Source organism: Chinchilla lanigera, unplaced genomic scaffold, assembly GCF_000276665.1.
Source record: "Chinchilla lanigera isolate Chin_1 unplaced genomic scaffold, ChiLan1.0 scaffold00015, whole genome shotgun sequence".
Taxonomy (NCBI): Eukaryota; Metazoa; Chordata; class Mammalia; order Rodentia; family Chinchillidae; genus Chinchilla; species Chinchilla lanigera.
The window spans coordinates 404,118-427,955 of NW_004955416.1; the positions used below are offsets into that span (position 1 = coordinate 404,118).

The 23,838-nt window shown below is 37.1% G+C and overlaps 1 protein-coding gene across 3 annotated transcripts in view; it reads left to right on the forward strand.

Annotated features, from left to right (window-relative positions):
• Positions 1 to 23,838, forward strand: part of Katnbl1 (katanin p80 subunit B-like 1) — a 41,472-nt gene that overhangs the window by 12,783 nt on the left and 4,851 nt on the right. The window contains exons 1-7 of one of the 3 annotated variants that reach the window (XM_005381160.2): positions 431 to 947; positions 17,991 to 18,122; positions 18,662 to 18,702; positions 20,889 to 21,168; positions 22,714 to 22,832; positions 23,575 to 23,625; positions 23,711 to 23,800. In XM_005381160.2, coding sequence (XP_005381217.1) covers positions 942 to 947; positions 17,991 to 18,122; positions 18,662 to 18,702; positions 20,889 to 21,168; positions 22,714 to 22,832; positions 23,575 to 23,625; positions 23,711 to 23,800 — 719 coding nt within the window. In that variant the 5' untranslated portion in view covers positions 431 to 941. Of the gene's footprint in view, positions 1 to 430; positions 948 to 12,639; positions 12,661 to 17,990; positions 18,123 to 18,661; positions 18,703 to 20,888; positions 21,169 to 22,713; positions 22,833 to 23,574; positions 23,626 to 23,710; positions 23,801 to 23,838 lie in introns of those variants that run through there. The other 2 variants (XM_013512508.1, XM_013512507.1) reach the window with 2 other exon arrangements.

Below are 23,838 nucleotides of genomic sequence, written 5' to 3' on the forward strand. Positions count from 1 at the left end.
TTATTTTTTTATTTTGAGATGGGGTCTTGCTAAGTTGCCCAGGCTAAGCTCAACTTTTCAGTCCTCCTGCCTCAGCTTCATAGATGCTGGAATTGCAGGCATGTATCACCTTGCCTGCGGCCAAATTTATTTTAATCAGGTTATTGAGGTATCATTTCTTTGAGTTTTGACATGCACACAATTGTGTAATCACCACCAAGATCAAGATACAAAACATACCATCTGTCCAAAGAGTTTCCTCTTATCCCTTTGTAATCGACTTTTCCCCGCCTCCAAGCCCTGACAACCATTGTCATTTTTCTTACCTACATTTTTGATGTTTCAGAATGCTACAAAAGTGAAGTTGTTTAACCTATACCTTTTGAGTCTGGTTTCTTTGACTTAGCAATAATGTATTTGAGATTTGTTCATGTTATTATACCTGTAGTTTGTTTCTTTTATTGCTGATAACTTTAATAGAAAAGCAGAAAATTTGATCTAAGAAAGCAGACATTTTAAGGTGTCTGAGGTTTGGTGACCACACATCCTGATTTCTTGGGACAGCCCTGGTTTATGCCTGTTGTCTCAGCATAATTTTTAATAGCACCTTCCTTTACCCTCAGAAGTGTTCTGGTTTAAATGACAAGTTTAGTCTAAATTGAGAGCGTAACAAGATATGGCCATGGTTCACTTGCTCTCCAGTATTGTCCCAGTTTGCTTTCCAGAACACTATAATCATATATATTCATAGTTTATGTAAATGTCATGAGAAATAATAACAGCAATAACATTTTGATTTTTCAGGACAGTATTCACATTCTGCATTTGAGAAAACATTCAGAATAGAATAAATGCCTACCAAAAATCATGGATGAGACAATCTAGATATGTGTGCCACTTCTTTTTATATACTCAGGAATCTCTCATGGTAATCAGGAGGCAGTGTTGTGAATTGGTTCAGAATGCAGGTAATGAAAACAAAATGCCCGGGATCCAGCCCTGACTCTTACCACTTTTTGTTGTTGTTTGTCTCAGGGCCACTTAACCTCTTCATGCTTGCTTCATTTCCCTCATCTGTGAAAAGGGGGAGACTGTGCCTGACATGTGGTAAACTTTTGATTAAGGTTACTATTTTAACAATAGTGTTATTATTTAACTCTGTTGCTGTGGGGCCTCTCCCCCAATAAAGCCTCTCACCCCATCAAATAAATAGCTGAGGCTATTTTGTATGCTCTCCATTCTAATATTAAAAAAAAAAAATTGCCAGGCATTGTGGCACATGCCTGTTATCCCAGCACTTCAGAGGCTGAGGCAGGAGGATCACTGTGAATTCAAAGCCAGTCTGCACTACATATTGAGACCCCGTCTCAAAAAAAAAAAAAAAAACTACTGTAGACCTTAGGAGGGAGGTCAGTGTTAGAGCCCTTGACTAGCCTGTACAAGGTCCTGGGTTTGATACCAGAATAATATGCCAGAATAATAATAATTTTAACCTCTGACAGTATGGTACCCAATTATGAAAGTCTTTAGTATTTAGTTTAGTTTTGGTTTAGTAAATCAATTAGAAAAACTGTGATGGCCAAGTTTGGGAATCACAGAGCTAATAAAATTATGCATATTTCTCAGAGCTTTTTTAGTGTGTTTCATTTCCAAGAAATGGTTTAACATGCAGCATTCTCAGAATTATTTAAGTGAAGCATTCATTAAAATGTATGTAGATTCTGTAAACAATTGGGGAATTCTGTAGTATTGTACCATAAAAAGTACAAGCAGGTGTATAGGATGATTTGTAGGGACTAGGTGACTATAGCTAGCAGGAAAGTGAAATAATTCTTGTAGTAATTTAGGCTTGAGGTAGTGGAGCTGTAGTTCTGACAGTGGAAAAAGAAAGATCAGAATGGAGCTGTGAAGTGCCCTGAGGGAAGACTTTAGAAGATGATTTGTCGGATGGAAGGGAGGAATGCAATAACTCCCAGGTTTCTAATCTGAGAGAATTTTGATGTTAGTGACCTCAAATGTGGTAGTTAAGGTGGGGGACTATTTGATTTGATGTTGAAGAAAATTGAGAGGTTTGTTTTAGACTAGTGACATGGACCTAGCAGTGGCACACCAGAAAGACAAATAGAATGAATTTAGGGAAGAGACTGGTTCTAAAGAAGTAGCTAAAGCTGTGAAAGCATATTCTTCAATTTTAGTGTACAGAGTGAAGAGCTGCCAAGGAAGAAGGGGCTGGGAATGCTAGCAAGGAGAGTGGGCACAGCTGTGACTGAGCAGTCAGGGAAGGGCCGTTAGGTCATGAGGGAGCTAACTGGTCGTGGAGGCCTCGCTGACCTTGACTGTCAGCCACAGTGCCGTAAAGGCTCCCGTGCAGTGTTAAGTTGTGTTACATATGCAACCTTCTCATGTCTTCTAGAGTAAAAGCAAGATTGCCAAGGGTTAAAGACAGATTGGAAGCTGAAAAGCAGTTACTGTAGAAATTTGGCAGGGAAGGAAAACAGAAAGAGTATAGGACATGATAGAGGAAATCTGAACGCATTTGAAAGCAGATGGGAAGGAATCAGTTCAAAGGGAGAAATGCAAGATGAAACAGCGCTTGGAAGCAAAGTCTAAATTGAGGTGAGAAAGCAAGCATTGAAGTTGTCCTAATTTTGGAAAAGTCAAAATAGATTCTTCTTCTGAAACATTATCTCTATGTTACCATTTCCATCTTTTTTTTTTTTTTTTTACTTTTTTGCTATAAGGGAGTTATATCTTTAAGCCACTTTATAAGGTAGTAATCTCATTAAGTTAAAAATATTTATATCTTCAGTTTATAAAGGTAATTCATTTTCATTGTAGAAAATAGAGGGATCTGTAAATGAGTGAAAAAAAATCACACATAATTCCACCAGCAATAAGTAACTACAGTTAATATTTTGATAGAGCTTTTGAATTTTTAAATTAAATTTATTTTAATGGGTACATAAAAGCATAAAAATACACATATTAATGTTGACATTTTGATACATATAGACATTGTGTAATGTTGAAGTTGGGTTGAACATAATGTGTCTCCTCAGACATTTATCTTTTCTTTATGGAAGGAACACTCAAAATTCTTCTAGCCATTGAGATGTGTAACATATAATTGTTATCTGTAGTCATCCTGCTGTGCAGTAACACACCAGAATTTCTTATTTATCTCTAACTCAGTACCCACTAATTAGCCCAACCTTTCACCACCCCTCCATACCTACTGTGTGTTAGCCACCATTCTACTCTGAATTTTTTTGGTTTTTCTCCGGTACCGGGAACCGAACTCACGACCTTGCGCTTGCCAGGCAGGCGCTTTTGCCGCTGAGCTAAATCCCCAGCCCCTCTACTCTGAATTTTTATGAGATCATTTTTTTAGATTCCACATATGAAAAGAGACCATGCAGTACTTTTCTTTCTGTGCCTGGCTTATTTTATGTACAGATCTCTAATTCCATCTATGTTATCACAAATACAAGATTACATTTTTATGGCTGCATAGTATTCCATTGTGTATATGTACCACTTGCCTGTTCATCAGCTAATAGACACAAGTTGTTTTGGTTTCTTAAATATTGTTGAATAGTCCTGCAATAAATTCAGGAGTAGAGGTACCTTTTTGACATACTGATTTCATTTTCTTTATATACCCAGTAATGGGATAACTGAATCATATGGTAGTTCTATTTTTAATTTTTTGAAGAACCTCTATATTTTCCATAACAGCTATACTAATTTTCCTTGCCATCAGCAGTGTGCTAGAGTTCCCTTTTCTCTGCCTTCTTGCCAGCCCTTGTTATCTTTAATCTTTTTGACAATAGTCATTCTTACTGGAATGAAATCTTATTGTGGTTTTGATTTACATTTCTCTGGTGCTTAGTGATACTGTGCATTTTTCATATACTTAGTGGCTATTTGTTTACCTTTTGAGAAATGCCTGTTTAATCAGCCTTTTGTTTTTGTTTTGAGTTTTTTAGTTCCTTTTATATTCTCCTTAATGTGTGTGTGTGTGTGAGAGAGAGAGAAAGACAGACAGACAGACAGATAGACACACAGGGTCTTGAGATACAGTTCAGGCCTCAAACTCAAGGCAGTCCTCCTGTCTCAGCCTCCCAAGTGCTGGGATTATAGGCATGTACATCTAGCTTTCTTGCCATACGTATAGTTTGCACATATTTTCTCCTGTTTCGTAGGTTGTTTCTTTGATGATTTTTTTCCTTTCCTGTGCGGAACTTTTTCAGTTGGATACAGTTCCATTTGTCTGTTTCTGTGTTTGCTGTTGGAGTTGATAGAGGTTTTGTGTGTTGGGAGTGAGGCAGGGTCTTGCTGTGTTTTCCTGGCTAATCTTGAACTTGTGTGGACTCTGGCAATCTACTAGCCTCAGCCTCCTGGGTACTGGGACTGCAGGCATACACCACACCTGGCTATTAAATTTGTTTGTTTGTTTTTTGAGACAGGGTCTCACTATGTAGCCCAGGCAGGCCTTAAACTCACTTAAACTCACTATATAGCCCAGGCAGGCCTTAAACTCATAGCAGTCCTCTGCCTCAGCCTCCTGAGTACTGGGATTACAGGCATACAGCACCACACCCAGCAGGCTATTAAATTATTGTTTTTATTTGTAGTGCTAGGGATGGAATTCAGCCTCACATATGTAGGGGGAGGTTGAGGCATGAAGATCACAAGTGCTGGGATCACACCCTGGGCAATTTAGGAAGACTGTGCCTCAAAATAAAAAAATAAAAAGGGTTGGGGATACAGTATAGCTCAGTTGTAGAGTACTTGTCTGTCATGTGAACTCTGGGATTTAATTCCCAGTTCCTCCCCCCAAAAACCTAGAGAACTTATTTAACCTTCTTCCATTTAAAAAAAAAACATTCTTTAAAAATAATATGCTGGTTTTGTTTTGTTTTTTGGGGTTTTTTTTGAGACAAGGTCTCACTATATAGTTCAGGCTGGCCTTAAACTCACTGTGTAGCCCAGACTGGCCTTGAAATCATGGAAATTTCCTGCCTTGACCACCCAAGTACAAAGATTACACGCTTTTGCTACTATGCCGAGGTGTGAAAGTGGTGTTTTTCTTTAGGTTTTGTTTCTTTTTGTCTTTGTTTTTGAGACAGTCTTGCTATAAAGTTCAGGCTGGCTTTGAGGTCACTATGTTTCCCAGGCTAGCCTCAAACTCATGGTGATCTTCCTGCCTCAGCCTCCTGAGTGCTGGGATTATAGGCGTGCACCACCCTGCCCAGCCTAAAAAGCATTGATACTACGTGGATCAATCTTGGCCTTTCTCAGTTCTTTATCACCTTGTTTTTAGACCTAATTCAGATATTATTGTTAAATATAGTTGTACAGATACTAGTATTGCAGCTACTGAGAATTGGGCAGCTGAATTTAGGAGGAAAAAGTCAGTAGCCCTGAGTCCTAATGATTTTTCTTTTCTTTCCCCTCACTATAAGTCTTGAAGAAGAAAGGTCCATGTTTTTCTTTCCCTTTCATTTTTTGGATGGCAGCTGACTCATGGGGAAACCTGTGATTTGTCTTTAAGCCCTGTACATCTGATAAACATAAAAGAGAAGAAAAACTATTCAAATGAAGTCAGGGAAGAATGGGAGATAGCATATAGCTTATGGTCTTCAGTTAGTACTCTTGTCTTACCTGGCTTGAAAACCCTTATTAAAGTTTGGTTATTCAGGATTGAAAATGTTGAATAGTTGAAAATGAATTCAGTCAGTCAGTAAAAACAGAGACTTGGCAGAATGGCACAAATTCTGTCAGGCTGTGGCACTAACTAGCTAAGTGTCTTTGGATGAGTTACCTGAGCTCCTCAGGTTAAATCTAAAAGTCAGCTGAAGCTTTAAATTTGAAAACCTCTTTATTTCTCACTTGTGTATTTTATTATTATAATAGGGTTATTTATTATTTTCATTTCCAAGGCTCTTAGGATATAACCATCCGCCTTCTTTGTAATAATGGGAGTGACTCCACGGTGGTAACTTAGAGTGAGTCTTTATACACAGCCGTGTTGTTTTTCAAGAAGAAGCTGCCTAATGAAATGGCAAAATTAAACACAGTGTAAATAGCTGCCATTTACTGAGTATGTTAATGTAAGAAGAAAGCTTGCGTTAACCTGATCTTGTGCTGTAACTTGACAAAAGTCTAGACATGTTTCATTCCTGTGTAATGAGTTTTCCATGCTGTTATAGTAGGTAGGAAGTATCTGAACGCTTACAGCTCTTTAAGTTCATGACTTGGTAACCACTGGAATAGATTGTATGAATAGAGCCTTATTTATTATTCACACAATCAAAGATAGCTACTACGTAAAAAGGAAATGCCTCTCTCCAGTTCCTTCTACATGCCCCCCTTTTTCCAAGAAAATACCCACACAATGTTATCTTCAGGAAAATGTACATAATATCTAGTGTTCAGAATGTTTATAAGTAAAGTAAGTACATTGATTCCCGTCTCAATCTCCTAATCCTCGTTTTTATTCTCTTAGGACCTTATTTCTTATGTTCTTTTTTCATTAAAAGATTATCTTTTCCAGTGTCTATAATCACTGTCTTCAGCTCCTTCTTAATAACATTTCAAATTCTTCTCTTTGTAAAATATCAAATAGAATTTCAAGGCACAAAAAGAACATTATTTTTTCTCTTATTTTATTGGTACATGTTAGATATACATAATAATAACATTCATCATAGGGAATTTGTACCTTATACATGATAGATCTTGATCTTACTTTCCCATTCCCCTCCCCTCCCTGTAGAATAATTTCAAGTCAAGGATTCTGATACGCCTTGCCTTGCCCTTGTTGCCCAAAATTGCATTTGCTATTCTAGGTCCCTTCTGGCACCACAGAAATTTCATGATTGTGTTATCTAATTCTGTGAGATATGCTGTTGGAATTTTGATCAGAATTGCATTAAATCTGTATAACAATTTTGGGAGTATGGCCATTTTCACTGTATTGATTTTGACTACCCAAGAACAAGGAATATCTTTCCATTTTATGATAGCCTCTTTGGTATCCTTTTTCCAAATACTGTAGTTTACAATATGAAGGTCTTTGACTTCCTTATTAGATTTATTCCTACGTATTTCTTTTTTTTTTTTTTTTTGGATGCTATTGTGAAAGATATGGTTTCCTTAATTAAGAGCTCTAAATTCATTTCAGTAACACTATTAAATGCTCTTGAGGGAAAAGAATAATAATGATTGCTCAAGAAAGATACTACCAAATGCATAAGAATAAGATAGAACTTGTAGTGCAGCAGGGTTTTATCATTATACTTTTGATAATTTCTGTTTTTAAAGCATTACTGAAGCACAATATACATTGTGCTTTTTTGGGAACTGGGAATAAAATTCACCATTTTTATGGGAACTGCCATAAAATTCATCTATTTTCCTTTACTGAATATGTGAATGTACAGAGTTATACAAACAACTTCAGTATAACTTGAGAACATTTCCACCACCCCAGAAGAAAACATGGTGTAAATAGGCAGTTATTCTCACTCCAGCCTGTGGCAAACACTAATCTACTTTGTATCTGTAAATTTCACTTTATAGACATTTCATATCAATGAAATCATTTGATAGAATGTAGTCTTTTGTGTCTGGCACCTTTAACTTACCATAATTTTTACACATCTTGTAGATTTTTCAGTACTTATTTCTGTTACTGCATAGTATTCCATACAAATGCATCACATTTTATCTGTTCACCAGTTGAACATATAGGATATTTGTATTTTTTTTGCTCTTCTGAATGATGTTATGAATATTAGCATGCATGTCTTTGTGCAGACATGTTTTCTTTTCTCTTGAATAAATACATAGAAGTGGAATTGCTGGTGATACGGTAAATTTATATTTAACATTTTTAAAAACTGCCAAACTGTTTTCCAGAGTTAACTGTACCTTTTTACACCTCCACAGTAATCGTGAGGGTATTAATTTCTCTGCATCATTCTCAACACTTATTTTTGTCTGTCTTTTATAGTATAGCCAGTCTAGTTGTTGTGAAGTAGTATTTTATATGGTTTTTGACTTGGATTTTTCTTTTTTTTTTGACTTGGATTTTTCTAATAATTAATGATGTAGAAGTCATCATAAAAAGTCATATTCTTTAGAAAACATATAGCCTATGAAGAAAAGTTTTACCCATATGAAAGGGGAATAGACTATCAATAAATAATTAAATGTTATCTTTTAGAGGAGAATATATTATGTAGACTTAAAAAGTACATATATTCAGCTTGAGCATGATACTCCAACACTTCGGAGAGTGAAGCAGGAGGATCGTGTGTTCAAGGCCAGCCTGAGCTATTGAACAAAAACTTGTCTCCAAAGCAAAACAAAAAAAAGTATAGTAGTTATGTACAAGTGTGCAGGCATGTATGTATCCATTCATTTTCTGTTGCTATAACAAAATACCTGAGGTTAGATAATGTATAAAGAAAGGAGATCTATTTAACTCACAGTTTTGGAAGATGAAAGTGCAAGATTGGGTGGCTCCCTGGTTCAACCTCTGATGAGAGTCTTGTAGCAGGTTTCACGATGACAGATGGCCGCACAGTGGCTGAAGCAAGTGCAGAAGAGTCTCGTGGCATGACAAAACCAGAAGGACTTAAAGACCAGAATTCCTCTTTTTCTAACAACTCACTCTCATGAGAACTAACTCACTGTGCAAGACCAGCATTAATCCCTTTTGAGGGCAATGCCCCCATGGCCTGATTACCGTATACTAGTGCTGCTTTCTTAAACGTTCACCACCTCAATAGTGCCACACGAAGGACCAAGCTTTTAGCAAGTGAATCTTTGGTAGATATATCCAAACTGTGTGTGTGTGTGTGTGTGTGTGTGTGTGTGTGTGTGTGTGTGTAAAATAAGCAGAACTGATCTATGGATAAAGGATTCGAATAGTCTAGTAGCTTATACTTAAAAACAAAGGGCAAAATGTATTTCAACTAATTATTGTTTATACGTAGTGTAGAATGGATTTTTTTATTAATTCACCCAACATGTATGTAGTCTTTAGTAATCTTTGTTTTTTGTGTTTTAAAATATGTAGAATTCAAAACTGGATAATACTACCATTTTAAGAATACTATAATAATGTAGTAGGATTGTTAACTTCAGTTTCAAACTAATATGCTTTTGGTTATTGTGCTTATTTTGAAGTGATATTGTCTGTATCTGTAAGAAATCTTTCTTGGGTTTTGATGGGAGTTACATTAAAGCATGTATCAGTTTGGGAAGAACTGACATCTCTATTATGTTAAGTCTTCCTGTCCAGGAATATGATTGTTTGGGAGGCTGAGGCACGAGTATTGGTGTCAGTTCAAAGGCAGCCTGAGCTCCGTAGTGAAACACTGTCTCAACACCTCCCCCCTATAGAAAGAAAAAGAATATTATTTCTCTATTAGCTTTTTGATGTACTCACTCAAAATTTTGTGATTTTTGGCATTTCAAGTTTTACACAGCTTACTAGGTTTACACCTATTAAATTTTTAAAATTTAATTAACTACTGGCTGAAGACAGCAGTTCATTTATTTAGATTCTGATTTTGTGAATGCGCAAGTAGGACTGGGCTCCACTGGAAGCTTCTTTGGTCTTGACTGGGACAGCACCCGGGCTGGCTGGTCTCACAGGCCCTTGGCTGGGACAGGTGTCCCTCCATGTGGTCCCTTGTTCTCCAGCACACTGGCCCAAATGGCTCACATCTGTGTAGAGGTCCAGTAGAGGAAATGGATAGTGTAAGGCTCTTGAAGTCTAGGCTTAGAACTGATACATTGTCACTTCTTTCACATTTTATTTACCAAATCAGTGCCAGTCCAGATTCAAAAGGTAGGGAATGCATTTCACTTTTGCTGTTTCTGCTATGGAGTCTTGCCATGTAGTTCATACTGCCCTTACTCACTGTGTAGCCCAGGTTGGCCTCAAACTCGTAGTGATCCTCTTATTCCAGGCTTCTGAGGGCTGGGACCACCAGGCCTGGCTGAGACTCCACTGCTTGATGGGAGGAGCTACACATTCACATTGCCTGGAGGTATGGACACAGGAGATCCTTTATTGGAAATGTCAAGTCAAAAGATGTCCACTTTGTGTTTCTCTCAGCTCTTCGCTTCAGGTTTTCTCACACTACTCAGTAAAGGTAGACAGTTGCTCTAGGATTTCATCCACAGAGGCCCCCCCAAAGGGCTCATAGGTCTGGCACTCTTTGGTGACCTCCTGGGTCAGCTGAGGAGGGCAGTCTTTATTGAGCGAATCCTGCTGTGGGTTCTTGAACAGCAGCTGGCAGGGCTCCTTAGCAGCACAACTTTCAAATGGGATCTTCCCACTGGCAGTTTCCCAGAGGACAATTCCAAAGCTGTATATTTCAGAAAGCAGATTTTCACAAAGCAGGTTTTCCAGTTTCTGGGGTGACAAGTATGCTATAGGTTTGACTGTTTCATTCCCCTGGTTTTCTGACTGATAGAAGTCTGTGTTTCTGTCAACTCATATCCTGTAAGCTTTACTTTGTAGCTTCCAGTGAGGAGAAGGCTGGAACTCCTGATGTTTCTATGCAGGTATGAGGCTCTGCAACAGTGTAGCCTGTACAAGCCTTTGGCTGGTCCCAGGGCCAGGAAGACGCACAAACCAGGCTGAGGTTCTTTTCCTTATCCAACACTTCCCTCAGGGTACTGTGTTCACAGAACTCTGCGACCATGGAAAATTGAGGGGAACTCTCTGTTATAACAATGCAGATCCCAGATATACATAGGTTTTTAGGGGAATCAAATTTCTTCATGGCAGTGATCTTGTGGAAATGCTCCCTCACTGTTCCAATACTTTTAGCCTGGAGCTGGTTGAATACTTTTGTGGCCACTGGAGACCTGTGATACTCTCCTTTATAAAGTTTGCTGCATTGCTCTGCCTCAGCAGGGTCTGTGGGAATCCCGAAAGCACTTCCTCCTTCATCCTCTTGATTTGGACCTGGGCCATCTCCCAATTGGGTCTTCGCAGGTATTGCTTCACAGTTTCCTTGATTTCTTTCAAGTCCACTTCTAACCACCTCACTGTAGCTTCCATGTTCTGATTATAATTGTTACCCACAGAGTCAGGTGTGACAAAGTGCAAAAGGGCTGTGTCTCTGCACTAGGGAGCCAAAGGATCCAATCAAAGGCCTGGAGTGCTGTGTAGTGTCCCTTGTGAGTCTCTGTGTATCAGGAGGTAGAAGTGTCTGCACTGGACGCCAGGAGAAGATGGCCAAGCTAATGGTGAAGATTGAAATCCTCTGAAGAAACAGAAGCAAACCTTCCTTCTTTGTTTCTCTTTTATTCCATTCAGGCGGCAAGCCTGTCAGTTGCTATCACTCACACCCAGGGTGGGTCTTCTGTCTTCAGTAAGTCCCTTCAGCCGTACCCAGAACTTTTTTTTTTTTGGTTTTTCTCTGGTACCAGGAACCGAACTCATGACCTCGCGCTTGCCAGGCAGGCGCTTTGCCACTGAGCTAAATCCCCAGCCCCCGTACCCAGAACTATGCTGATTGCATTTAATTGGATGTTTCTTACTCACATTTTATACAATCAGTTAACTATTACAATCTAAAAACTGAACTTCTAAAATTCCAGGTAGCCTATCGAAGAGAGAAGGGATGCTGGCATGGGGTACACGTGTGCACTCCCAGTACTCTAGAAGGTTGAGGCAGGAGGATCTTAAGTCTGAGTCCAGCCTGGGCAAGATGGTGACCTAGCAAGGCCCTGAAGGTGTGAGCTCATGCCAGAACTTCAGAGCCCGCTGCATTTGTGCTGTTACCTGTTGTGAATTCTGTACACCAACACATATTTAGTTTTTTTTAAATCAAGTTTAGGAAGTTCTCTATTTGTATTTTTTAAAAGTATTTAGCATGAATGGGTATTTAATTTTGTCAGATGTTCTTTCTGCATCAAGCAATATAATCATGTAATATTTCTTTATTAATTGATAACAAATTTTCAAATGTGTAGAATCACTGTTGTATCCTTGGAATACATCCTACTTGGTCATGGTATATAATTCCTTTTTTGTATTATTGACTTTCACTTGCTAATTTAAGAGTTTCTTGATTTTTTTTTTTTTTTTTTTTTGAGACAGAATTTCACTCTGTAGCTCAGGCTAACCTCAGATTTGTGGCAGTCCTCTTACCTCAGCTGCTGGAGTGCTGGGATTACAGGTGTGCACCACTATGCCCAATTGACTTATATCTTTGAGAGATAATAGCCTATAGTTTTATCTCTTTTTTTATCAGGATAATACTAACTTCATAAAGTAACCTGGGAAATGTTTCCTCCTGTTCTATTTTCTTCTTTCTCTCTCTCTTTCTCTTCCTTCCTTCCTTCCTTCCTTCCTTCTTCCCTCCCTCCCTTCCTTCCTTCCTTCCTTCCTTCCTTCCTTCCTTCCTTCCTTCCTTCCTCTTTTTTTTTCTGTCTTTCTGTCTTTCTTTCCATCTTTCTTTCTTTCTTTTCTTTTCTTCTCTTCTTTTTTCTTCTCTTTTGTTTTCTTTTCTTTCTCACAGGATCTCACCATGTAGTTCAGGCAGACCCACTTACTGTGTAGCCCAGGCTGACATTAAACTCACAGTGATCTTCCTGCCTCAGCTTCCCAAGTTCTGGGACTACAGACATGTGCTACCACACCTGGTAAATGTTTGATATGATTCTCCACCAAAGTCATGTCATCTTGGAGAGTTCTATTTAGGTAGTTTTAAAATTATAAATGGAGGGGCTGGGATTAGTGGAACAGAAATGCCTATCCCTAGCACTGAAATTTTAAAAATAAATAAAATCCACTTCCTTAATAGTTGTAGGGCTATTTAAATAATCTGGATTTAGTAGTTTCTGGTGGATTTTAGAGAAATTAGTCTACTTCCTTTAACTTGATAAACTTAGGTTCATAGACAAGTTGTATTGCCCTTTCAGTGCCTGCAGGGTCTGTAGCGATATCTCCTGTGGATTCCTAATACTAGGAATTTGTGTTTTCTCATTTTTCTTTGTCAGTTTCCCTGGAGCTTGGTCAATTTTTTGTTCTTTAAATGAACTGGCTCTTTGTTTTGTTGATACTGTACTCCTATTCTTCAGTTTCCTTGATTTCTCGTTTCCTTCCTTCTGCTTTGATTTACTTTGCTCTTTTTTATGTAAGTCATTTTCATATCACTGGAACAAAATAATTGACATCTGCAATTTAAAGAAGGAGAGGTGTACTTTGAATCATGGCTTAAGAGGGTTCAGTTTATGGTATACTGGTTGCAAGGAAGAAGCAGCAGAGTGGAAGAGCCTTGCAGGGGAAAGACGTTCGCCTCATAGCAACTGAAGTCAGAGAGAGATAGAAAGGCCAGAGTAAGAGATACACGCTCCCAAGGCATGCCCCCAGTGACCAGTCATCTCCAGCGGGGTTGCACTGTCAGCTATGAACTTATCAATGGATTAATCAACTGATGGGTATAGCGCCCCTATGATATGATCATCTTCTGAAAGCCCCACCTCTGAACATACGAAACTTTCGGGGAAACCTTTTGAATCTTAAACCATAACATTTTTTTTCTGGATTCTTTATGTGAGACCCTGGCCTGACAAGAATTTTCTTCTTTTCTAATACATACATTTTAATGTTGTAAGTTCCGTCAATGTTTTATCTGTGTTCCACAGAAATAAATTTGTTATGATTTGTTTTATAGTCCAGGATATGCCCTATCTTGTTATATATTCCGTAGTATTTAAAAATAATATGTACTCCAGGGGCTGGGGATTTAGCTCAGCGGCACAGCTCCTGCCTGGCAAGCGCAAGGTTGTGAGTTTGATTCCCGGTACCTGGAAAAAAAAAATACGTACTCTGTTGTTGAGGGAAGTGTTCTTCCTACAAATACTGATTTGATCTTACTGATCCATGTGATGGTGTTAAGTTCTCTAACCTTCTGAATTTCTGTTGGTTTGTTCTGTCAGTTTTTGAGAAAGGGATATTTAAGTCACCATATATTGTGAATTTTTCTATTTTCCTTTCTGTTTGTTTATTTGTTTGTTTTTGAGACAAGGTCTTGCTTTGTAATTCAGGTTGGCTTTAAACTCACTTTGTAGCCCAGCCTTGCTTTGCCTCAAACTCATGGCAGTCCTCCTTCCTCAGCCTCCTGAGTGCTGAGATTACAGGCATGCACTACCATGCCTGGCTCTGTTTTTCCTTTTAGTCCTATCTGGTTTTGTTATGTGTATTTCTTGTTATTTGGTGCAAATACTTCCTCTACATGTATTTTGTTCAGGGGTCGGGGGGTTGGTTTTGTTTTTTTAAGACAGGGCCTTGCTCTGTAATTCAGCCTGGCCTTGAACTCTCTGTATCCCAGGTGATTCTCCTGTCTCAGCCTCCTGAGTGCTGAAATTAGAAGTGTGAACCACCACACCTGGCACAACATGTACTTTTGAACCATGTCATAAACTGTACTTCAGCCATCAAAAATAATTTAGAAAACTTGAGAATGAAAATCCATTGCATTTACCTACATTTTCACTTAACTGTTGTCTTTCTCTCAGATGTTCTAAGATACTTTATCATTTTATTTTGTTTAGCTAAAGGGAGCTTCCTTTGCCACTGTTTTAGAGTAAGTCTGCTGGTGACAAGGAATATTAATTTTCTTTTATTTGAGAATGTCTTGGCTTTCCCTTCATTTCTGAAGACTATTTTCTCTGCACATAGGATTATGGATTGGCAGCTTTTTTTTTTTTTTTTCTTATTTTAGCCCTTGAAAAATGTGCCACATTCTTCTGACGCTCTCCTAGTTGTCTCTGTCTCCTCTCTAATAAGCAGTAGATATTTATTATGAATCAGTTTCATTTTGTGGAGACTTCTTACCTAAGTTTACTAACGTCTCCGGTACAGAGTGGTTGTCCTTTCCTAGTGCACAGCCTCAATCTTGAGATCTTTCTTCATAGCTATCCTTAGAAGCCCCTTCCTATTTCTTCTGTTGGGTCTCCAGTTCTTACTTAATAGTACTTTCCCTTTTTTTAGTGGCATACTGGGAAGAAATTTTTTTGAACTTCAAATTTCTGCCTATATCCTTCTACCCTCACATCTGATTGATAATTTGACTAGATAAAACTTTTAAGCTGACTGAGTTTTTTGTTTTGTTCTTTGCTTTGTTTTTTGAGACAGGGTCTTGCCATGTAGTTCTGGCTGGCCTTAAATTTGCTATATAGCCATGGCCTCAAACTCATGGGGATCTTCCTGCCTCAGCCTACCAAGTACTGAGATTACAAGCCTGTGCCACCATGCCTGGCCAGTTGACTGAGATTTTTTTTTTTTTTTTTTTTTTTTTGGTGTTTTTGAGACAGGGTTTTGCTACACAGTTCAGGCTGGCCTTGAGCTCACTTTGTAGCCCAGGCTGGTCTCAAACTTGCAACAATCCTCCTACCTCAGCCTCCCAAGTGCTGGGATTATAGGCAGGCACCACCACGCCCAGCCAGTTGACTGAGAGTTTGAAGGATTGCTTTATATCGTTATCATTTGTATAACGCCAGATTTGGATCTTAAGGCTTATTGTCTATTTTATTTGTATATTTTCTTCTCTAGCTTTTTCTAGTGCTCTAAAATTTAACAATAATATGCCTTGTAGGTCTATTTTTATCCTTTACTGTGGCCAATAGTGTATTCTTCCCATCTGGAAATTCATGTCCTTCAACCTTGCATGGTTTTCTTAGATTTTGTCTTCAACTTCTCTTTGCTTTCTATGTATTCTTTCTCAGATTCCTTTTTATGAACATTGGTCCCTCTAAGCCAGTCTTCGATTTTTTACCTTTTTTTCTCCCCTATATTCTGAGCAATATTCTCGACTTTCTCTTCCAATTTGTTTTTCTTCTAACTTAGTTATGTCCTATTTTTAATTTCCAACAATTTCAGGGGGTCTCATTTCTGTGTTATAGTTTGATTTTTCTCTCTTCAGGGTTTTTTAAAAACTCATTTGTCAGGGTAAATTTAGCTTTAATAATAATTCACGCTTCTTTAGTGCTTAGTTTTGTAAGTTTTGGCAAGTAACCACCATCATAATTAAGATAGGATAGTTCTTTGGGAATTTTGACCACAATAATGTTAATATTTTTAGGGGTTGTGTGTGTAAGGGGAGGGTTTCTCCTGTGGAGATAGTAAGAGTTCTGAAAAAAGTATCTAGGAAAAAAGATTGAAAGCCTTTGTAAGTGATAGAAAGAAGATAAGAGAACTCAGAATTTAGCATGTAAACTTTTACTTAATCCCCATTTTAGAATATCCTCATATCCTCATTTATACCTACTGTTTCGGAAGCCAATAGACTCTTAACTTATATTTTCCATAGAATAAAACTCCAATCTTTCACTGGAATAGGGAAGAGGATCTTAACTGTGTCTTCAATGGGTAGTGAATAACTTGTTTTTAGGATTACTTTTGTCTTTTCTTTTTGAGTCTTTGGTATTGCCGGTTCCTATACTGTTTGAGGATTCTGCTTTTTACCTTTCCTCATTGCTGATTTAGGATTTGGCTTTCTCAAATCTATTAAGTCAGTTATCACTTTTGCTTTGAAATTTCAAAAATGTTACTATCATCTCCTCTTTCTCTGCATGGATTGTATGCCTCTAAAAATCCTTCACTATCACTTTAATGGACTTTGAGGGAAGAATAATAGTAATTGTGCATGTTCAGTCCATTATCTTTAACTGAAAACTCTTTTTTTCTTCAGTGCTTACATTGTGGCATTGTGGACAAGACCTTTTGTGATCTAGTTTCTGCCTGTGCTCTAGCCTCATTTCCTACTCTACTACAGCTGGCTCCCAGCCTAAGCTCCAGCCGTATGTCTCTACTTAAGAGATTTCCAAACTGTGCTGCCTCTTCTGCACATGCTGTTTGTCCTTTAAGACTCAGTTAAGCTTTGCTGATTGTCTGAGTGGTCCTTGGTCAGAGTGCTTATGGTATTATTGGAATTACCTGTTTACTTTTAAAAACTTCTCATCCTAGAGGACTTTAACTTAGGGGTATAGGTGGAAGGGATGCCTATGAGTTAACTGCAGGAAATCTTACAATTCTCTAAATTTTTTCATAGTTTTACATCCTGTGTATATTTTTGGGGAATGTGGAATGTGCATCAGAAATACCTGTGGAGACTTTTTTTAATGTACTTGGTTTGGGTTCTACCTCACAGATACACTGAATAGTCTCTAAACTTGGATCTCATTAAAATGCATTTTCAAACTTCCTAAATGATTCTTTAGGAACTCTGAATATCATCTACATTAACTCCAGGACCTCATATATAGCAGATACTTTTTAGTGTATAAAAAAAGAATGAGGGAGGAATCTGTGTTCAAAATGTGATCTGAAATAATTTTTCTCTTGAAACCAGAGTCCAAGTGAGAAGTGACTGATTTCCTCTGTATATAATAGAAAGTCACAGCATCTATTTCCACCAGTATTTCTGCCTTTAGATATTACTAGGAAAAGGGAGTGAATAGATTTTTTTCCCCAAAAGAAGAGGACAGCTTTGGACAGTTAGCTGTAAAAATAAAAGAAAAATTTAAAGGTCAGCTTTAGGATTAGTCAGATGTGTATAGTCTGATTTTAGTTTCTCTGGTCACTTAGGGTTTTTGTTTTGTTTTGTTTTCTTTAACGCAGTCATGTTCCAAAATTTTTAGGCTTCTGTGTTACTCTATAGACCTGATTTATGCTTTTATTAAAATGGCTAATAATGTAGAAAATGGGGAGATTGATGTGTTAACTTTGGCAGAAACATACAACATTATGGTAACTGTTGTGACCAAAGAATAAGAACATAATTTCTGTAATACCCTGCCTCATGCTTCCACTGAGGTTAAGATTTTTATGATGTGTAAAATACACTTGTATTGTCTACTTTACTGATAAGCCTCTTTTATACAGAGTGGAGCTTTTGATGCATGTTTATATATGTGTTAAAGAAATGATCAGATTCTTTTGCTTTTTGTATTTTCCACTTTTTTTTTAGGTAGTTAAAGAGATTATGGCATCTGAAAACCACAATGTTAAAAAACGGAACTTTAGTAATAATATTGAGGATCATTCCACTGATCTTCCTAGAAAAAGGATATCTAATTTCACTGATAAGAACATGAAGGAGGTAAGTTCATGGTTTCTAGGTGATGGATAAGATAATTTGAACCAACAGGTCTATTTATAGTTGTAGTTAAATTGTTTGAACACTGAGAAGGCAGTAAATCTGCTTAGTCTCTTAGAATTAAATATAATTTATGAAATGTAATCATTATACTTCTAAAACTCTAAAGCCTTTTTGGCAAGTATACTGTTTTGATGTGCTAGAATTTGAATATTTTAGTTTAAGATGAAGCTCAGAGATATTTTTTGTTTACCATTGCAAGATTCGTTAGCACTGATACAATTTCTCTTAAACTAACTCACCTATTATGAACCCTATAATATGTGACTAGGGGTGTGAAAAATAGGGAGATGGTATGTTGCTTTGCTAAAAATGCCTACACACAGTGTTGTGCTTAATGACTGAGATCATGGCATTAGGATAGAGAAAACTTTCATCTGAAAAACATACTTATTAAATTTTAAATTTATTGACATCAATCATAAAGTTTCCATAACTCTTTAATGAACTTAATACTACAACTGTTTACTTTCATTATTTAGGTTAAGAAATCTCCAAAACAGTTGGCTGCTTACATAAATAGGTAAGACTTTCTCTCCTGCAAGTGTATAGGAGTTTTCTAGAGGTAGCATAACATTTGATATCATAAGAGACTAAATTCAGAAGCAGAAATGAGAAACTAGGTGTTTTCTGTTAAACCAAGTATTAGATATTTGCAAAAATTAAGATTAAATTTAAAATCTCATTTTTTATTGTTAAGGAAAATGCTTTTTAGGTGGTAAAATATGATAGTATGTATGTTAGTCCACTTTTCATCATTGTGACAAAATACCTAAGAAGAACAACTTACAAAGAGGGAAGTTTATTTTGGCTCGTGGTTTCAGCGATTTCAATCTGTGATCCCTTGCGCTCTTGCCTTTGGGCCTGAGGAGAGGCAGTACAGCGTGGTAGAGAGCATATGAAAAGGGAAACTGGTGATCTCAAGGCTATTGGGAAAAGAAGATGAAACTAGGGGCTAGGGCTAGTTAGCCCCTTTGAGAGTGCATTCCAGTAACTTAATTTCCTTTAATTAGGCCCCACTGCTAAAGGTTCTACCTCCCAGTAGTGTCATGGGCTGACTGACAAGCCTTTTACAGATGGCTTCCTTAGGACATTTCAGATTCAAATTAGAACAACATTTTATGAATCTGTTATTTTTAAAATGAATTAACCAATGTTTTAAAATGTTCTCTGCTTTAGTTTCTGATACAGAAATATCATTAGATATTACCCACAAAAAATTGAGTTCTCAAAATTTTGAAGAATGTAAAGAAAGCATCCTGACACCAAAACATTTGAAAATCATTGTATTCTATGAGATTTGCTGTTTTGTTCTCTCACATTTAAAAATACTTTAGCATAATCACAATAAACTTTAAAATATTGGAGTTTGCAGTTCATTACTTTGTTAAAAAAAAGTTAGATGTCTCAGATTTGAAATTTTCTTACTTTTGTAACAGCCTTTAATATTTCATTTTAGAGGCATTTAGTCTCTGGGCGTGGTGGTGCACGTTTGTAATCCCAGCACTCAGGAGGCTGAGGCAGGAAGATTGTAACAAGTTCAAGACCAGCCTGGGCTACAAAGTGAGCTCAAGGCCAGCCTGAACTGTGTAGCGAGATCCTCTCTCAAAAAGAAAAAAAAAAAAGAAAAAAAAAAAAACCCTAAAGACATTTAGTCATGTTTTTCTTCATTTTGATTTGGCATAAAGTGTCATCCTTGTCATTGACTTCTAGATAATTTGTAATTGTTATTTTCCTTGAGAGTTAACTTTTTTAAATTAAATTTATTTGTATATCTTAGATATACATAATGATAGCATTTGTCCTGTGAAAGTTGTACCTGTACCTCATACATCTTGATTCTCTTTTTTCCCAATTCCCCTACCCTCCCTTCAGTCCCTCTTCTGCTCTGTTTACAAAAGCGTTATTTCCATTTTTTCCTTCTTTACTAATTTTTTTCCCTTCCTTTACCCCATCCCCTCCCTAGTTGTCTTGCTCCCCTTTGCATTTGAACATTTTCTTCCCATTTCACAGTATCTGTTATACATTTTGGTCCTTACTTACACTTTCAGTTTCTCATGCCAGAGAAACAATGTCATAGTCACACATGTGTGTCTGATTTATTTCACTTAAGAATATGGCCTCAAGGTACATCCAGGCATCCAGAAATGTCTCCAAGTTTATCCTTCTTTATGACTGAGTAGTACTTCATTGTAGAAAAAAAAACCACACACACATCTTTTTAATCCATTCCTCGGTTGATGGGCATTTGGGCTGTTTCCAAGATTTAGGTATTAAAATCGTGCTGCTATAAACATGGGTGTGCATATATCATTGTGGTAGGATGCTTTTAATTCTTTCAGGAAGATACTAAAAAGAGGAATAGCTAGGTTGAGTGGAACCTGTAGTTTTAGTTTTTTGAGGAGCCTCCAGACTGCTTTCCACAGTGGTTGCACCAGTCTACACTCCCACCAATGGTGGAGGATGGATTCTTTTTCCCCTTGACATCCCTGCCAGCTTTTGTTATTGGCTGATTTCATAACAGCAGCCATTCTTTCTGGAGTGACGTAACATCTCAGTGTTGTTTTAATTTGCATCTCAAGAGTTAACATTTTATTATTCTACTACTTTTAGTGGATTACAATCATAAAATTTGGCCTATTAAATCTCTATTTAAAAACTTTTAAAGGTTTTTTTTCTTTCACTTAAGAAAATAAATTCTTTTTACAGAACAGTTGGACAAGCTGTGAAAAGCCCAGACATACTACATAAGGTGATCTATCGCAGAAAGAAAGTTCATCATCCCTTTCCAAATCCTTGTTACAGCAAAAAACAGTCCCCTAGAAGTGGGGGCTGTGACATGGCAAATAAAGAAAATGAACTGGCTTGTGCAGGCCGCTTGCCTGAACAATTTCCCCACGACAGTCGGACGTACGTGACTAACTCCAGTGACTCTGGTTCTTCTCAGACAGAAAGCCCATCATCAAAATACAGTGGGTTTTTCTCTGAGGTAAGTTATTTTCTTAAGTCATTTTTAGCTTAACTTTATTTCTGTAGGCCAGATGTGGTGGCGCATGCCTGTAACACCAGCTCTCGGAGGCTGAGACAGGAGGATCATTGCAGGTTTGAGGCCAGCCTGGGGTACAAAGTGAACTCAAAGCCAGCTTGAACTGCATAGTGAATCCTTGTCTCAAGAAGACACCCCCCCCCCGAAAAAAACACTTTGTTTCTGTTATGCTATTATTCTTTTCTTTGCCTTATTCTAACAGAGTCATCACCCGTTGAATACACTTGAGTGATAATAACTTCTTGGAAACAGAACCAAATTTGAGTCAGTAATTGATCTCATTTCTCTTAAGTTAGCAATATCTTAGGATGGAATGAAATGCTGACAGTCTGCTATAAACACCCACAGTGACGGTTTGGCCGGTAGAGATTAAAATGAAATTCTAGAAAAGGAGAAATCTCACCTATCAGGAGGATCACTAAAAGAGTTTGCGTTTTTCAGGCAAACCCACTAGCTGCTCTAGTTTAGTCAAATTGATCTTAATGAAAGTTTTTGTACAAGTGCATATATTTATATACATACATCAAAATGTTTACTGACACATAGTTTTAATAGATAATGACCAGAATCAGTCTAAATAAGTTATATAAAGACTAGAGTATATGCTAGTGGTTTTTAAAAATGAGATTGATCTGTTTTGATTTTGAAAATTGTTTATATAGTACAGGTGAAAAAGCAGAGTTTTTTAAATACATGGATAATTTTAAATTTTTCTGAGTGTTACTATATACCTGTTTTCTAGAAAATGGTTTGGAAAGATACATACAAGTCTGTTAACTGTGGTTACTTCTAGAGAGGGATATTATATATTTTTGTGGGCCAGTAGAGTATATTTTCTTTTTATCTTACATAGTCATGCCTCAGTACTCAAATGCTTTGAAACTTCAGATTTGGTAGTCAGTGCATTTTGACATGAAAACGTCATACTGGTGCTCATCATTTGTTTGATACTTGACTTGCAAACTAGAACTTGTCAGTGTCAGTTTTCTCCCTACCCTTTCCAGCCAAAATAATTTGATTAATACGCTATATTTTTGCCTCTCATAACCACTTAACAGTGAGTAGTAAGGTAACATACTCAGTGAGTACTGAGATACTGAGATACCATGGAGTATATATTACTTTATATAAAAAGATGCACATAAATGACACAGTAACACTTGTTGCAGAAGTGAGTTTTGTGGTATCTTTCTCAAGCCACTCAGTTGGTAATGACTGGCTTGTATGTTTACTGTCTCCTTGTATCCGTATTTACAAATTTAGTGCCAGGTGGCAGGAAAGGAACTCGTAGCAAGAAAGGAAAAAAACAGATCATAAATTTAGTCACATTATTTGTTTATTATGTTCAACTGCAAAGCTCCTTTTGAAGGCCACTATAAGGAACACCTTTGCATAATTTAAAACTATGTCAGACTATTTTCATTGAAAAAAATAGTTTCATGTCATGTTCTAGAGTGCTTTTTGTCAGATTAGCTTATTACCTTTCAGGTTTCTCAGGACCATGAAACAATGGCGCAAGTTTTATTCAGCAGGAATTTGAGATTGAATGTAGCTTTAACTTTCTGGAGAAAGAGAAGTATAAGTGAACTTGTAGCTTATTTGGTAAGGTAAGAGTGACCTTTTATGTACTTTATTCAATAAAATAATTTTCAATGTGATATTAAAAGTGCCTCTTCTGTGTTTTTATTGGCTAAAAAAATTAACTTCCTTTGTTTAGCTTCCATAGAGACAACAGTATGTTTTAAATTACATTCTTCACCAATCTAAGAGTAACCGGAATACAGGAAACGATCTGTTTATCAGATTGAGCAAAGCTCTTACTTTTTCTGATTACTTTCCTATAAAATAAAGTGATACTCATGTGGGAAAACTTAACCTTTTAAGAATTCCCTTTTTGCACGGGAATTTTAAGCATTACCTTCCTCATTGTAGTCAAGTCTCTCAAATGCCCTTAGTGAGCCCTTCTTTGTCCACGTTACTTAAAATAAAACAATGCTCCTTATCTTTCTTTGTTGTTTTCTGTGTGGTATTTATCATTTTCAACCTACTCTGTATATTTAACTTGTGTATTGTCTATTTCTTCACCTCCACCTCCACTCTGCTAGAGTGCAAGCCCTGTTTTCTACTGTATTCCCGGTACCTGGCCTATTATAGTCACTGAAATTACTTAGTAAATAATGAATTTCTCAAAAGCAAGGGCTCAGTGCAAAAGCCCTTGGTTCAATCCCTAGTTCTGAAGAAGAAAAAAAGACAGGAAAAAAGGGAAGGGGAGAGAGGAGAGGAAGCAAGGAAGAGCAGGCAGGCAATAAATCGGCTGTCTGAGGTGTGCTATTTTTCTTGTGCTCACAGAATAGAAGACCTTGGCGTTGTGGTAGATTGCCTTCCTGTGCTCACCAATAGGTAAAGTATTTTTCACAAAAAAGAAAGCTTAAAGAAAAACAAATTATAGCCTGTTGATATTTTTATAACTTAGTATTCTTTTTAGTTTACAGGAAGAAAAACAGTATATCTCACTTGGCTGCTGTGTAGATTTATTGCCTCTAGTAAAGTCATTACTTAAAAGCAAATTTGAAGAGTAAGTGCTAACCTAAATTTCAATTCATTTTTCTCCTT